This window comes from Bubalus bubalis, chromosome 5 (genome assembly GCF_019923935.1).
Source record: "Bubalus bubalis isolate 160015118507 breed Murrah chromosome 5, NDDB_SH_1, whole genome shotgun sequence".
Taxonomy (NCBI): Eukaryota; Metazoa; Chordata; class Mammalia; order Artiodactyla; family Bovidae; genus Bubalus; species Bubalus bubalis.
Window position 1 is genome coordinate 76,851,285 of NC_059161.1, and position 13,423 is coordinate 76,864,707.

Sequence of the window (13,423 nt, forward strand, 5' to 3'; positions counted from 1 at the left end):
CAGCAGCAGCCCTTAACCAGTTCAGAGGCATTAAGTACATTCACATTGTCATGCAGCCATCAGCGTCATCCACCCCTAGAACTTCTCATCTTCCCAAGTTGTTTTTCTGTTCCCATTAAATAATAACTCCCCACTCCCATCCTCCTCCCGGCCCCTGGCAGCCACCACTCTACTTGCTGTCTCTATGGATTTGACTATTCTAGGAAACTCATATATGTGAAATCATATAGTATTTGTCTTCTTGACTGACTTGTTTTACTTACCACAATGTATTTAAATTCATGTTGTAGCATGTGTCAGAATGTCTTTTTTTTTTTTTTGCAGGGTTGTGCCATCATATATATCGGGCTTCCCTGGTGGCTCAGATGGTAAAGAATCTGCCTGCGATGTGGGAGACCCGGGTTCAATTCGTAGGTTGGGAAGATCCCCTGGAGAATGAACTATCAATCCACTCCAGGATTCTTGCCTGGATAATCCCATGGACAGAGGAACTTTGTGGATCCTGGGGTCACAAAGAGTCAGACACGACTGAGCGACTAGATGACTTGATTGTATATATATAGATATATAGATAGATAGTGAAGTCGCTCAGTCGTGTCTGACTCTTTGTGACCCCATGGACAGTAGCCAACCAGGCTCCTCCATCCATGGGATTTTCCAGGCAAGAATACTGGAGTGGGTTGCCATTTCCTTCTCCAGGAGGTATATATATACCAGCTTTTGTTTATTCATTCATCCCTCTTGATAGACACTTGCTTTGCTTTCATCCTTTGGCTAGTGTGAATAATGGTGCTATGAACATCATCTTCACCGCTCAGTTGCTCAGTCGTGTCTGACTATTTGGAACCCCATGGACCGCAGCACTGCCAGGCCTCCCGGTCCATCACCATCTCCTGGAGCCTGCTCAAACTCATGTCCATTGTGTCCAGGATGCCATCCAACCATCTCATCCTCTGTTGTTCCCTTCTCCTCCTGCCTTCAATCTTGCCCAGTATCAGTGTCTTTTCCAGTAAGTTGGCTCTTCACCCCAGGTGGCCGAAGTATTGGAGTTTAAGCTTCAGTCCTTCCAGTGAATATTCAGTATTGATTTCCTTTAGGATAGACTGGTTGGATCTCCTTACAGTCCAAGGGACTCTCAAAAGTCTTCTCCAACACCACAATTTGAAAGCAGCAATTCCTTGGTGCTCAGGCTTCTTTATAGTCCAACTCTAACATCCATACATGACTACTGGGAAAACTATAGCTCTGACTGTATGGACCTTTGTCAGAAAAGTAATGTCACTGGCTTTTTAATACACTGTCTAGATTTGTCATAGTTTTTCTTCCAAGGAGCAAGCACCTTTTAATTTCATGACTACAGTCACTGTCCACAGTGATTTTGGAGCCTAAGAAAATAAAGTCTGTCACTATTTCCATTGTTTCCCCATCTATTTGCCATGAAGTGATGGAACCGGATGCTATGATCTTAGTTTTCTGAACGTTGAGCTTTAAGCCAACTTTTTCACTCTCCTCTTTTACTTTCATCAAGAGGCTCTTTAGTTCCTCTTTGCTTTCTGCCATATGGGTGGTGTCATCTGCATATCTGACGTTATTGATATTTCTCTGGGCAACCTTGATTCCATCTTGTACTTCATCCAGCCTGGCATTTCTCATGATGTGCTCTGCATAGAAGTTAAATAAGCAGGGTGGCAATATACAGCCTAGACATACTCCTTTCCCAATTTGGGACCTGTCCATTCTTTCATGTCGAGTTCTGACTGTTGCTTCTTGACCTACGTACAGGTTTCTCAGGAGGCAGGTAAGGTGGTCTGGTATTCCCATCTCTTTAAGAATTTTCCATAGTTTGTTGTGATCTACACAGCCGAAGGCTTTAGCATAGTCAATGAAGCAGAAGTAGATGTTTTTCTGAAATTCTCTTGCTTTTTCTATGATCCAACAGATAAGGAAATGGCAACCCATTCCAGTATTCTTGCCTGGAAAATTCCATGGACAGAGGAGCCTGGCAGGCTACAGTCTGTGGGGTTGCAAGAGTCAGACACAACTGAGCGACTAAGCACACACACCCACAACGGATGTTGGCAATTTGATCTCTGGTTCCTCTACCTTTTCTAAATCCAATTTGTACATCTGGAGGTTTTCAGTTCACATACTGTTGAAGCCTAGCTTGAAGGATTTTGAGCATTACCTTGCTAGCTATGAACATGGGTGTACAAATATCTGTTTGAGTCCCTGCTTACAATTCTTTTGTGTATATACCCAGAAGTTGAATTGCTAGGTCATGTGGTAATTCTACATGAAATTCTTTAAGAACTGTGATGCTATTTTCCATAGCAGTTGCATCATTTTACATTCCCATCAGCAATGCATAAGAATTCCAATTTCTCTACTTAGCTAACACTTGTTATTTTTTTGGTGTTTTGTCTTTGCGTTTTGGTGATAGCCATCCTAATGGGTGTGGCGTTGAGAGGGTTTAAGCATGAGGCTTCTCGACTCACTAACAAGAGAGAATCATCTGAAAGTTCTCACCAAAGAAATGGCATTTGACCTAGGAATCTAAAGATAGGCAAGAATTCTCCAGGCAGAGGAGGAGAAAGGGGTAACATCAAACAATGGAGCAGAGGGAGAGAAGAAATTGCACGGCCCCTTCTGAAGCAGCAGGTGGTCGGCATGGGGTGTGTAGGGGAGGGTGCCGAGCTGTGAGGTGACAGGCAGGCTTAAGGGCTAACACTCCGCTAAGGATTTGGACTTTGGACAACAGGAGTCATAAGTGATATTATGTGAAAGTGCTGTACCAGCTTCAACAAGGACAAAAATGCAAGAGCCTGGGATGAAAAAGAAAGAAATGTTTTTAAAGAAACAAATGTACTAAGTGAGGTCACTCAGTTGTGTCCAACTCTTTGTGACCCCATGGACTGTAGCCGTCCAGGCTCCTCTGTCCATGGGATGTTCCATGCAAGAGTACTGGAGTGGGTTGTCATTTCCTTCTCCAGGGGATCTTCCCAACCCAGGGGTCGAACCCAGGTCTCCCGCATTGCAGGCTGACACTTTACCATCTGAGCCACACAGGAAGCCCCACCTGGAAATTGGAGGCAGCTTCTGGCATCTATAAGGATGGGTCCCTGGGGTGCTAGCTCTGGCCAGCCCCTCCACGTTGGCTCTGAGTGCAAAGGCACCCGAATGGCTCCCCTCTGTCATCCTCTCCTCTCAACTGTCCATTAATCCATTGGATAGGAGAGTGGCCTTCCAGGCTGGAATGGACCACCACGCTTAGCAATGTGTCGCCTCATAGATCAAGATTCCAAGTGGTTCAGACACTCAGAAAATCTCCCCGAGCAGCCACCCGCCTCTGACAGCCCCTTCTGAGCCTGAAGTCGGGCCCAGATGTGGCCTCCCCAACGCGACTACATCAGTCTCCCTTCTGCCCTGAAGAGAGGACCAAAGGGCTCTTCTTTATATTCAACACATAGAAGATTTACAAAAGTACAGAATAGTCTCTCTCTCTCTTCTAGAAACTTTAACACATCTGCATGGTACCCAATGTAGGGACCCTGAAGGCCATGTAATAAACAGCTCTGTCCCGCTCAAAGCCCTCAGCCACCCAGTTCTCCACCCGTTTGCCGGTGCATCCTTCCAGCAGTATTTGAGCCAGGCCAACCTTTCACTTAGGAAGTGGCATGGATTGGATTTGGCCTGAATCCCAGGACATCAGATCCTCAACTCTAAAGTCATGCTGTCAAGCAGGAAGCCCTGGACCCACCGTGTCACCTGAGTCCGGAGGCCTGGACAGCGTGGGGCCTTCGCTCTGAGCTTCCTGGGACCAGGTCATCCTTTTCCCTCTGAGGTTCTCCTAGCTTCTGTAGGGAAGGAAAGGAAGCAGGCAGGGATGGCCTGGGGCGGGAGTGGATATACAGCAGGGAGGAGGCTGAGGCCAGGCCGGGAAGTGGCGAGATGGGCTGAGCTCTGGTCCAAGAGGGGAGGCCTCTGAGGCTGGCCCCCCGGCCGCTCCCCTGCTGTCTGCAGAGCCATCTGGGGCCAAGGCCCTGGTCACTCAGACGGAGCCCGAGCACGCGGGCAGCCGTCCCCTGGGCCTTCCCCAGACAGGCTGGGCCGAGCACCAAGGCCCCGGTCACTCAGACGGAGCCTGAGCACGCGGGCAGCCGTCCCCTGGGCCTTCCCCAGACAGGCTGGGCCGAGCAGAGGTGTTTCTTCCAGCCCCGGTGTCATCACAGCTGGCCTGCCGGCATCCCTCCCCAGGGAATCCGGTTCTCGCTCACACCAAGAAGTGTGACGACGGAGCCGCGGGGCCCTCCTCCAGCTCCCCCAGGGAGTGTGGGGGGACCTGGGGCCTGGAAGGAGAGATGCTGCGTAGGGAGACCAGTGGGTGTCCCCACTGGGACGGGTCAGGGGAGGGATCCTCCTCCAGCTCCCCCAGGGAGTGTGGGGGGGGGGGCGGACCTGGGGCCTGGAAGGAGACAGGGGCTGCATGCGGAGACCGGTGGGTGTCCTCACTGGGATGCGTCAGGGGTGGGCCCGGCGGGACTCCAGGGTGGCCTGCGCCAGGACACGGGGGACCGTCTTCCCCAGAGCTGGGAAAAGAGAGCCAGGGCAAGGAGCCAGGAGGAACTGGAGGCAAGGTGACTCCCCCTGTTTCACACTCCGCTCCGTGTTAGGGACGGAGGCCCAGGCGGCAGTGCAGCCTCTGGGGAGACGCGTGTCCCCCAGGCTCAGTTCCACCCCCAGTGACGTGCCCAGTGCCGGCCCCTGAACACGACACTCACTCGTGCTGGGCAGACGGAATGCAGGATGGTGCCTGCCACTCAGAGAAAGGCGGAGGCCGTAAGGATCATGCCCATTGATCAAGTGCTTACTGTGTTCCTGACGTGGTTCTAAGTGCCCACCGTATGTTGACTCAATGAGTTCTCACAAGAGCCCTACAAGGTAAGTATTACTAATACCTTTTCAGGAGCCCAGGTGAGGAAACTGAGGCCCAGTGTAGTTAACTGACTTAACTTAAGGACTGGAGTGGAGATCTGAAGGCAGGAAGCTGGGACCCAACCCAAGACAGGGAGCAGGGAGAGGGGCCACCCAAAGGCAGACGAGCCTGGGGTGTAAGACTCTTTGTTAGAGTTTCCTCTCTGATCAGGTGCCCGGCTCTGACCTCACCCCCACCCCAGACCTGAGTGGGTGCCACTGGACCCTGTTCTAGGCTTGGAAAAAGTCACGATGAGACAGTTATGTTTTTCCCACATCGTAATGCCAATAATCCATTCATTTGGATCGAGATCTTAGTCCATTAACGGTGCTGGGAGGAGAAGCAGAGTGCACCATCCTGCTCTCTCTTCACTTCTCTGCTCCCCGTCCTGATGCCTTTTCTCTGCTCTTCCCTCTGCATTTTTTGGAACACTGTCCAGATGCGGGGGCAATTCCGAAACGCCAGCTTGCTTCATATGCTCCCCACACAGCTGCCAGCTCTTTTCCCCCTGGGAAGTGGAGCTAACAAGGCAGTCTGAGAATCAGGTCATTTCTACTGTTATTCAGAGTTTCCAGGGGCCCTGGTGCTGCAAATGGAAATGTCAACATGGGGCCATTACATTGCCCCGTGCCCTGTTCTATGACTACCGTTTATCCTCAATCGATTCCTGAGAACGACAAAGGATGTGAATAATCAGCCGTGCGGATGGAGTGTGGGGCAGCCAGGCCAGAGGAAGAAGCAGAGCTCCCCTGAAGGGAGAGGGAGGAAAGACCTCTGGCTCAGGGAATGTTGGCTCTGGGGACGAAACGGGCTCCCGAGGAAGGCATCAGGCTCAGACCTGGCCTCAGCAGATAAGGTGTGTGTGCAGAGAGACCAATTAATCGCTGGACGTGTCCTTTACCATCTGACAGCTGTGGGAAGCTCTGTCTAGGAAATGGGGAAGGAAGCCGTAAGAAATGACCCTGAGGATATCACATGAAGTGCGAAGAATGGGCTTTAGAATAAGGTTGAAAGATCGCAAGTCCTGGAAACCAGTTATTGAAAGACACTCCTTGTCTCACACACGCACGCACACACACACACACACACACACACACACACTGGAGGCTGACAGAGGCTGCGGCAGAGCCCGTTTTCTTTGGCTTCTTTGCCTTTGGGTCTGGCTGAGAAGACGGGGCTAGGCATGTATCACTGGTCATTTTAGACAGTTTCACTTCCTGTTTCTCATGCAGAAAACATAATAATCATCATAATGATAATAATAGTTCCTCAGGCTTGCCACTGCCTCCTATTTATCTAGGGCCTCCCAGAAGTGCGTGTATAAGTGGGAGGGAGAGGGCACAGCTTATCCGCTCTATCAGTCAACAGCTGGGGGTGGAGGCAGGCATGGAGGTAAGCGTAGGGGATAGGAATTACCAACAGAAATTATTAAACTCTTTTTTTCCAAGAAGAGGAATCCTAAATGGGTTGGTACTTCCCCAGATGGTTATTCTCACCACAGGGATGTTTGTAAATCCCTTCTCCCAGGGTCCTCCAAAAGTCAATCCTTCCCTTTTCAGCCCCAGGTCTGTTTCAGTCTAGGAAATTCCTGTGATCCGAGGCCCAGAGACCTTCAGCTGACTTCCTAGAGTCACACAGCAGGAAAGATAGGACCGGACTAGGTTTCTTGTCCATCCACTAAAAGCCATAACCAAGAAGGGAATTTCCAACTCTATGGGGAACTTGCAAAGTTGTTAGGAAAAACCACAACTATTTCTGCTAAGGAAAAAATATGCAGTCCTCCGCAAACCTGAAACCCCAGGACAGTAAGAGAGAGCTCTGCTTACTGGGAATGGGTTGGACCATCCAAGATTAGGACAGGGCAGGGGGGAACAGCTTCCAGACTTTGATCACAACGGAGGTTCGTGGAATAGAAGTGTCAGGCCAGTATTTTAATTTTTTACCACCAGTCAAAGGAGCTGTGCTCCAAGGGAGCACAGAGGTTGGGCACTTGCTAGGCTCTGGGGACTCAGATGGGAGTGGAGGGAAGCGGGGGAGGGAGCCATTACCCTGGTGACGGTAGTGACTTGTCCTTCCTTTCATCCCGCCCTCCCCTTGGGGATCTGAGGACACGCAGAGGGAGGGAGGAAACAGGTGGCTCAAGCGTCTCTTCCATATGAACAAAAAAGAAGGCAGGTAAAGAAAAAAATTAAACCACCAGAGAGAACCTCTAATTTTGAGTTAAGATAAAAAAAAAAAAGCTTCCGCTCAGACGCAAAGACACACACAGACACACATCCCACACAGATGCACCCTGAAGCACTATTTAGCTACACTAGGGATGAGAGGATGTGAGATCACGCATTTATTTATTGTGGTATTTATTATTGTGGGGTTTCTTTTTCCCCCAAGGACAATCATAAGCCTGGGGCTGGATGGTGAGTGCCAGTCTAACAATGTGAATATGAGAAGCTAACTGCGACCCTGTGAATAATCAACCTGAGGCTGTCAGGCGAGAAGCCCACATAGGGAGGGAATAATACTAACCCTAAACACGCACACGGCGATCACTGTGTGCCAGACACTGTTCCGAGCTCTTTGTATATATTTGCTTATTTAACACTCACAGCAAGCCTGTGAGATAGGCTGCAACCCTTATAATCCACATGCTTCTCATCCACACTCATTTTAACCCTGGCTGTCCTCAGTAAATTATCCAGAAATTATGAAGAATTTCGAGAGAGCAACTGCAGAGCATTAAGCCAAATATGGAGTTCCGAAAGCACAGGTCCCTGTGTGAACACACAGGTCACACACCCCTGAACCTGGCCCTGCAGAGATCCACCACCTGCCCCCAAACCCTTGCATGGAACAATTGTGCTGTCTTCAGTGATATGACTCTGGTTTGTGCCCTAGTCCTGAACAAGGAAACAGAGTGAGAAAAGCACATTGCATCCCGTGTACATTGTACGGCTTTGTTGAAGAAGGTATCTCAAGTTTGGTTTCCAGACTTGACCTGGCTCAGGGGTCACTCACCAGTTCGTGGCCTGTTAGGAACCAGGCTGCACAGCAAGAGGTGAGTGGCAGGGTGAGCGAGCAGAAACTTGGTCTGTATTCGCGGCCGCTCCCCGTTGCGCACATCACCCTCTGAGCTCCTTATCCTGTCAGATCAGCAGGGGATTAGATTCTCATCTGAGCAGGAACCCTCCTCTGAACTGCACAGGCGAGGGATCTCAGTTGCTCATGCCTTACGAGAGTCGTCCTGAAACCATCCTCCCCATTCCCTGGGACCATGGAAAATAATGGTCTTCCGTGAAACCAGGCCCTGGCGCCAAAAGCGCTGGGGACCACGGATCTAGTTGAATTTTAAGGTCTCTCCCAACGATGCTGTATTAGATCTGTCCTTCCATTCTCCCCTCTCCTTACATCCCTCGTCCCAACGGACGAGCAGTCCTTGCTGCTTCTATCTCTGCGAGGCCTCCTATATCCTGCCCTCTTTTCCATCTCCCCTGCCACCGCCCTAGTTTTCCCTCGCCTAGAATATCCCAGTAACTGGCTAACTAGATGCCTTGCTTTCAGCCCCGGGTGTTTCCAATCCATCCTTCACTCTGCTGGTTACTCTTGGGCTTTTACTAGTCACTTTCGAGAACGGGCTCTCCCCTCGGTTACACACTTCTCCAGGTGGGTACTCTGTTCTCACTCACCCAGGCCTCCCTCAGTAGCTCTGAGAAGGGCAGCCTGTCCCTTCTGGCTGCTTCCTCAGTGCCTCCTTTGCACGTCTCTTTTTTTCCTTCAGAGAAGGCAACGGCACCCCGCTCCAGTACTATTGCCTGGAAAATCCCATGGATGGAGGAGCCTGGTAGGCTACAGTCCATGGGGTCCCAGATAGTTGGACACGACTGAGTGACTTCACTCTCACTTTCTTTTCCTTCAGGCCCATGTTCTGAACCATAGCCCAGCCTCTTGAACTCGCAATCAAGAGAGCTGCCTTCCGTCTAAATTCCAGAGGAAAGCATGATTTCCAGAGTTCTGACTCCTATTACGATCAAATGGTGGCCAGCTAGAAAAGTTAGGAAGATCTGCCTCCCAGAGGATCAAGAATGACCAGTAATGATAAGTGATGGAGAGGGCTAATCACCGTTTCTTGATTAGGACTGTTGTTCAGTCACAAAGTCGAGTCCGACTCTTTGCGACCCCATGAACTGTAGCACACCAGGCCTCCCTGTCCTTCACTGCCTCCCAGAGTTTGCTCAAACTCAGGTCCATTGAGTCGGTGATGCCATCCAACCATCTCATCCTCTGTCATCCTCTTCTCCTCTTGCCCAGCACCAGGGTCTTTTCCAATGAGAGGGCTCTTCACACCAGGTGGCCAAAATATTGGAGTTTCAGCTTCAGCATCAGTCCTTCTGGTGAATAGGCAGGGTAGATTTCCTTTAGGATTGACTGGTTTGATTGCTTTGCAGTCCCAGGGACTCTTAAGAGTCTTCTCCAGCACCACAGTTTGAAAGCACCAGTTCTTCAGTGCTCAGCCATCTTTATGGTCCAACTCTCGTATCCATACATGCTGCTGCTGCTGCTACTAAGTCACTTCAGTCATGTCCAACTCTGTGCGACCCCATAGACCCACCAAGCTCCCCCGTCCCTGGGATTCTCCAGGCAAGAACACTGGAGTGTGTTGCCATTTCCTTCTCCAATGCATGAAAGTGAAAAGTGAAAGTGAAGTCGCTCAGTTGTGTCTGACTCTTAGTGACCCCATGGACTGCAGCCCACCAGGCTCCTCCATCCAAGGGATTTTCCAGGCGAGAGTACCGGAGTGGGTTTCCATTGCCTTCTCCTATCCATACATGACTACTGGAAAAACCGTAACTTTGACTATATGAACCTTCGCTGGCTAAGTGATGTTTCTGCTTTAAATATTGCTGTCTAGGTTTGTCATAGCTTTTCTTTCCAGAAGCAAGCATCTTTTAATTTTGTGGCTGCAGTCACCATCCACAGTGATTTTGGAGCCCAAGGTAATAAAATCTCTCACTGTTTCCACTTTTCCCCATCTATTTGTCATGAAATGATGGGACTGGATGCCATGATCTTAGTTTTTTGAATGTTGAGTTTTAAGCCAGCTTTTTCACTCCCTTCTTTCATCTAGAGGCTCTTTAGTTCCTCTTTGCTTTCTGCCATTAGAGTGGTATCATCTGCATATCTGAGGTTGTTGGTATTCTCCTGGCAATCTTGATTCCAGCTTGTGAGTCATCCAGCCTGGAATTTTGCATGATGTACTCTGTATAGAAGTTAAATAAGCAGGGTGACAATACACAGCCTTGACATACTCGTTTCTCAATTTTGCATCAGTGAGTTGTTCCACGTCTGGTTCTAACTATTCGCTTCCTGACCTGCATACAGGTTTCTCAGGAGGCAGGTAAGATGGTCTGGTAATCCCATCTCTTTAAGAACTTTCCACAGTTTGTTGTGATCCACACAGTCAAAGGCTTTAGTGTAGTCAATGAAGCAGAAGTAGATACTTTTTGGAACTCCCTTGCTTTTTCTATGATCCAACGGATGTTGGCAATTTGATCTCTGATTCCTCTGCCTTTTCTAAATCCAGCTTGAACATCTCGGTTCATGTACTGTTGAAGCCTAGCTTGAAAGATTTTAAGTAGGTTAGCCTGGCTTCAATCAGAAAGGTAAAGAGATCTGACTTCCATAACGTTCACTATCCATCACAAAGTAACTGGCAGCTCACGATTGTTTTAAAGAGCACTGGTCTTGATCGCTACTTTAGGTGAAGAAGCCCCAGTCAGAGATGCTTTACCTCAACATCTTTAAAAGTCATACTGCTACCCTGATCCCATTTTAAGACTAACCTAAAATACCTTGGGTCCAGAATATAACAACCTCCCCATACCAGTGAAGATGCACTCGGCTGGAAAGGTAACTGTGTTGTACCGTACTGTGCTTTGTTGTGCAGCTGTGTCCGACTCTTGGTGACCCCACGGACTGTAGCCCACCAGGCTCCTCTGTCCATGGGGATTCTCCAGGAGAGAACACTGGAGTGGGTTGCCATGCCCTTCTCTAGGGGATCTTCCCAACCCAGGGATCAAACCCAGGTCTCCCACATTGCAGGTGGACTCTTCACCATCTGAGCCACCAGGGAAGCCCAAGAATACTGGAGAGGGTAGCCTATCCCTTCTCCAGGGGATCTTTCTGGCCCAGGAATCGAACCAGGGTCTTCTGCATTGCAGGTGGATTCTTTACCAACTGAGCTACCAGTGAAGCCCTGGAAAGGTAACTAGCAGTGGCTTAACTCATAGAGCAGATAATAGTTTCTTAATAAGCCCTAACAGAGTGATCTCTGGTGGTTTGGCAGCTCAACAAAGTCGTCAAGTACCATCAAGGACCCAGGTCCCACCACCCTGCTGTATTGCCATCCTCAGAGGACTAGGTGTCCTCAGCACATCCCTTCCCTGTTCCAAGGAGGCTGCCGTGGCTTCAAGCTTCTCATCTCCAGAGGATACGGTTCAACAGAGCCAGGAAAGAGGCCGGAGTGAAACAAAGAATACAAATAAATTTAAAATTTTTAAAGGCTTTTTTGCCGTGTTGACTATCTTATTTACCCAAACATATTTGGACAGCAAGGAGATCCAACCAGTCCATCCTAAAGGAAATCAGTCCTGAATATTCATTGGAAGGACTGATGTTGAAGCTGAAACTCCAATACTTTGGCCACCTGATGCGAAGAGCTGACTGATTTGAAGAGACCCTGATGCTGGGAAAGATTGAAGGTGGGAGGAGAAGGGGACAACAGAGGATGAGATGGTTGAATGGCATCACTGACTCAATGGACATGAGTTTGGGTGAACTCCGGGAGTTGGTGATGGACAGGGAGGGCCTGGTGGGCTGTAGTCCATGGGGTCACAAAGAGTCAGACACGACTGAGCAACTGGACTGAACTGACTGATTTCCAGGTAACCGCTGCAGATTCATCCTTACGTCTCATTGGCCAGAAGTGGGTCACATGCTCATCCTCCACCAATCACGGGAAAGAGCAAGTGGAATTCCTCCAACTCCTCCCTGTCAGGAGTCGCCCATCCCGAGGGAAGAAAGAGAGGTCAGCTTTTGTAACTGACAGTGTGTGTCCCAATCCCCTCTCAGCTGACTCTTCCCTTTGATCTTGTAACATGTTTAAGTATCCTTGGCTTTCAGTTCTGCTTCTGCCTGACACCTGCCCCATTTCTCTGCTTTCTTCCCCAGCAAATTCACTGCAGGAACCATATAACTGCATTGCCTCCAATGAATGATTGATAGGATCTGGTTACTATTAAAACCTGGGGCCCATAGTAAGCCCTGTGTCCTCTGCCCCAGGAGAGCAGAGCCAAGTTCTTGGATTTGGAAATAATAAAAGGCGTGAAAGTTTAGTTTAAAGGATGAGGAGTGGCTTATGAGGGTGATTGTGTATGAGGGTGGGTAAGAGGAAAGAGAAAATGCATAACATGAACAAACAAATCACAACAAATCTATTTTCTCCAATAAAGTAGAAATTGGAAAAAAAATAAATAAATTGGGTGGCTTAAGTTCAGTTAAGGGAAAAGCCAGCACTTGAACCCAGATCTTTAAGACCCTAAAACACATGGTTTTCATCTTCCTATGACCACGAACAGCCATGAAGTCTCCTTTCCAGAGATGGTGATCTGTATGTACAGGCTCATTCATTCATTAAGCAAGTTTTTATTTTGTGCCCCTTATAAATCATACACAGTGCTAGGCTTCAGTGTAGCTGTGTTTCTGCTTTGGGAAGGGGTATTCAAAGAACCTCTAGGAGTGTCTTCTGGCAACAGAGTTCAACAACTGTAGAAAACAGGCAGCATAGCCTCTTTATCTTCTGTTGCCAGTATCTGATGAATTCGCACTGGGGAAGAACACAGTGGACATTACTTTTCTGCCCAGGCTAGGAAGAACAGTAGAAGGGCAAGTCACCAGAAGTTCAGTGGCCACACTAGACTCCAGCTGTCTCTCCCAGGGTCCAGTGCCGTTTCTTTTGGGATCATGAGAAAGTTCTAGAGATGGATAGTGATGACAGTTGCCTAACATAAATATCCTTTAGTGCCTCAGCATTGCACGCTTTAAAAGTGGTTACTATCGTAAATTTCAAGATATATATACATGTTATCACAATGAAAAGTACACTTGCAAAGTAAACAATAATCCTGAAACATACTGTGCAACATTTCTCCTGCATGGACACCTATCCAAAGAACTGACTGTTCATAATATTCATGCACTCAGCTCATTTTACTTTCAAGCCATCACTACAGAAAGAAAGGAAGGAAGGGAAGGGGTAGGGAGGGTGGGGCCAAACAGTACCGAAAGCTCCGTTAATTTATATGTGGAAAGGTCAGGACCATCATCGAAGCATGGAACTTGTTCTTCTGGCTTGTTTCCTGCTGAGAGCATCCAGTATCTGATAGAATGAGTCACAGC

The 13,423-nt window shown here is 48.7% G+C and overlaps 1 protein-coding gene and 1 long non-coding RNA gene across 2 annotated transcripts in view; one reads left to right on the forward strand and one right to left on the reverse strand.

Moving 5' to 3' along the window:
- The window catches only part of MAPKAPK2 (MAPK activated protein kinase 2), a 58,721-nt gene extending 54,895 nt beyond the window's left edge, over positions 1 to 3,826 (reverse strand). The window contains exon 1 of the mRNA XM_025277737.3: positions 3,758 to 3,826. Within this exon, the coding sequence (XP_025133522.2) occupies positions 3,758 to 3,826 (69 nt within the window). The remainder of the gene's footprint in view (positions 1 to 3,757) is intronic.
- An 802-nt stretch (positions 3,827 to 4,628) lies between these two features.
- LOC123333745 lies at positions 4,629 to 11,658 on the forward strand. The gene is made up of 3 exons (XR_006551242.2): positions 4,629 to 4,938; positions 11,188 to 11,230; positions 11,313 to 11,658. It is a non-coding gene; the product is annotated as an uncharacterized LOC123333745 (long non-coding RNA).
- Positions 11,659 to 13,423: the final 1,765 nt, after the last annotated feature.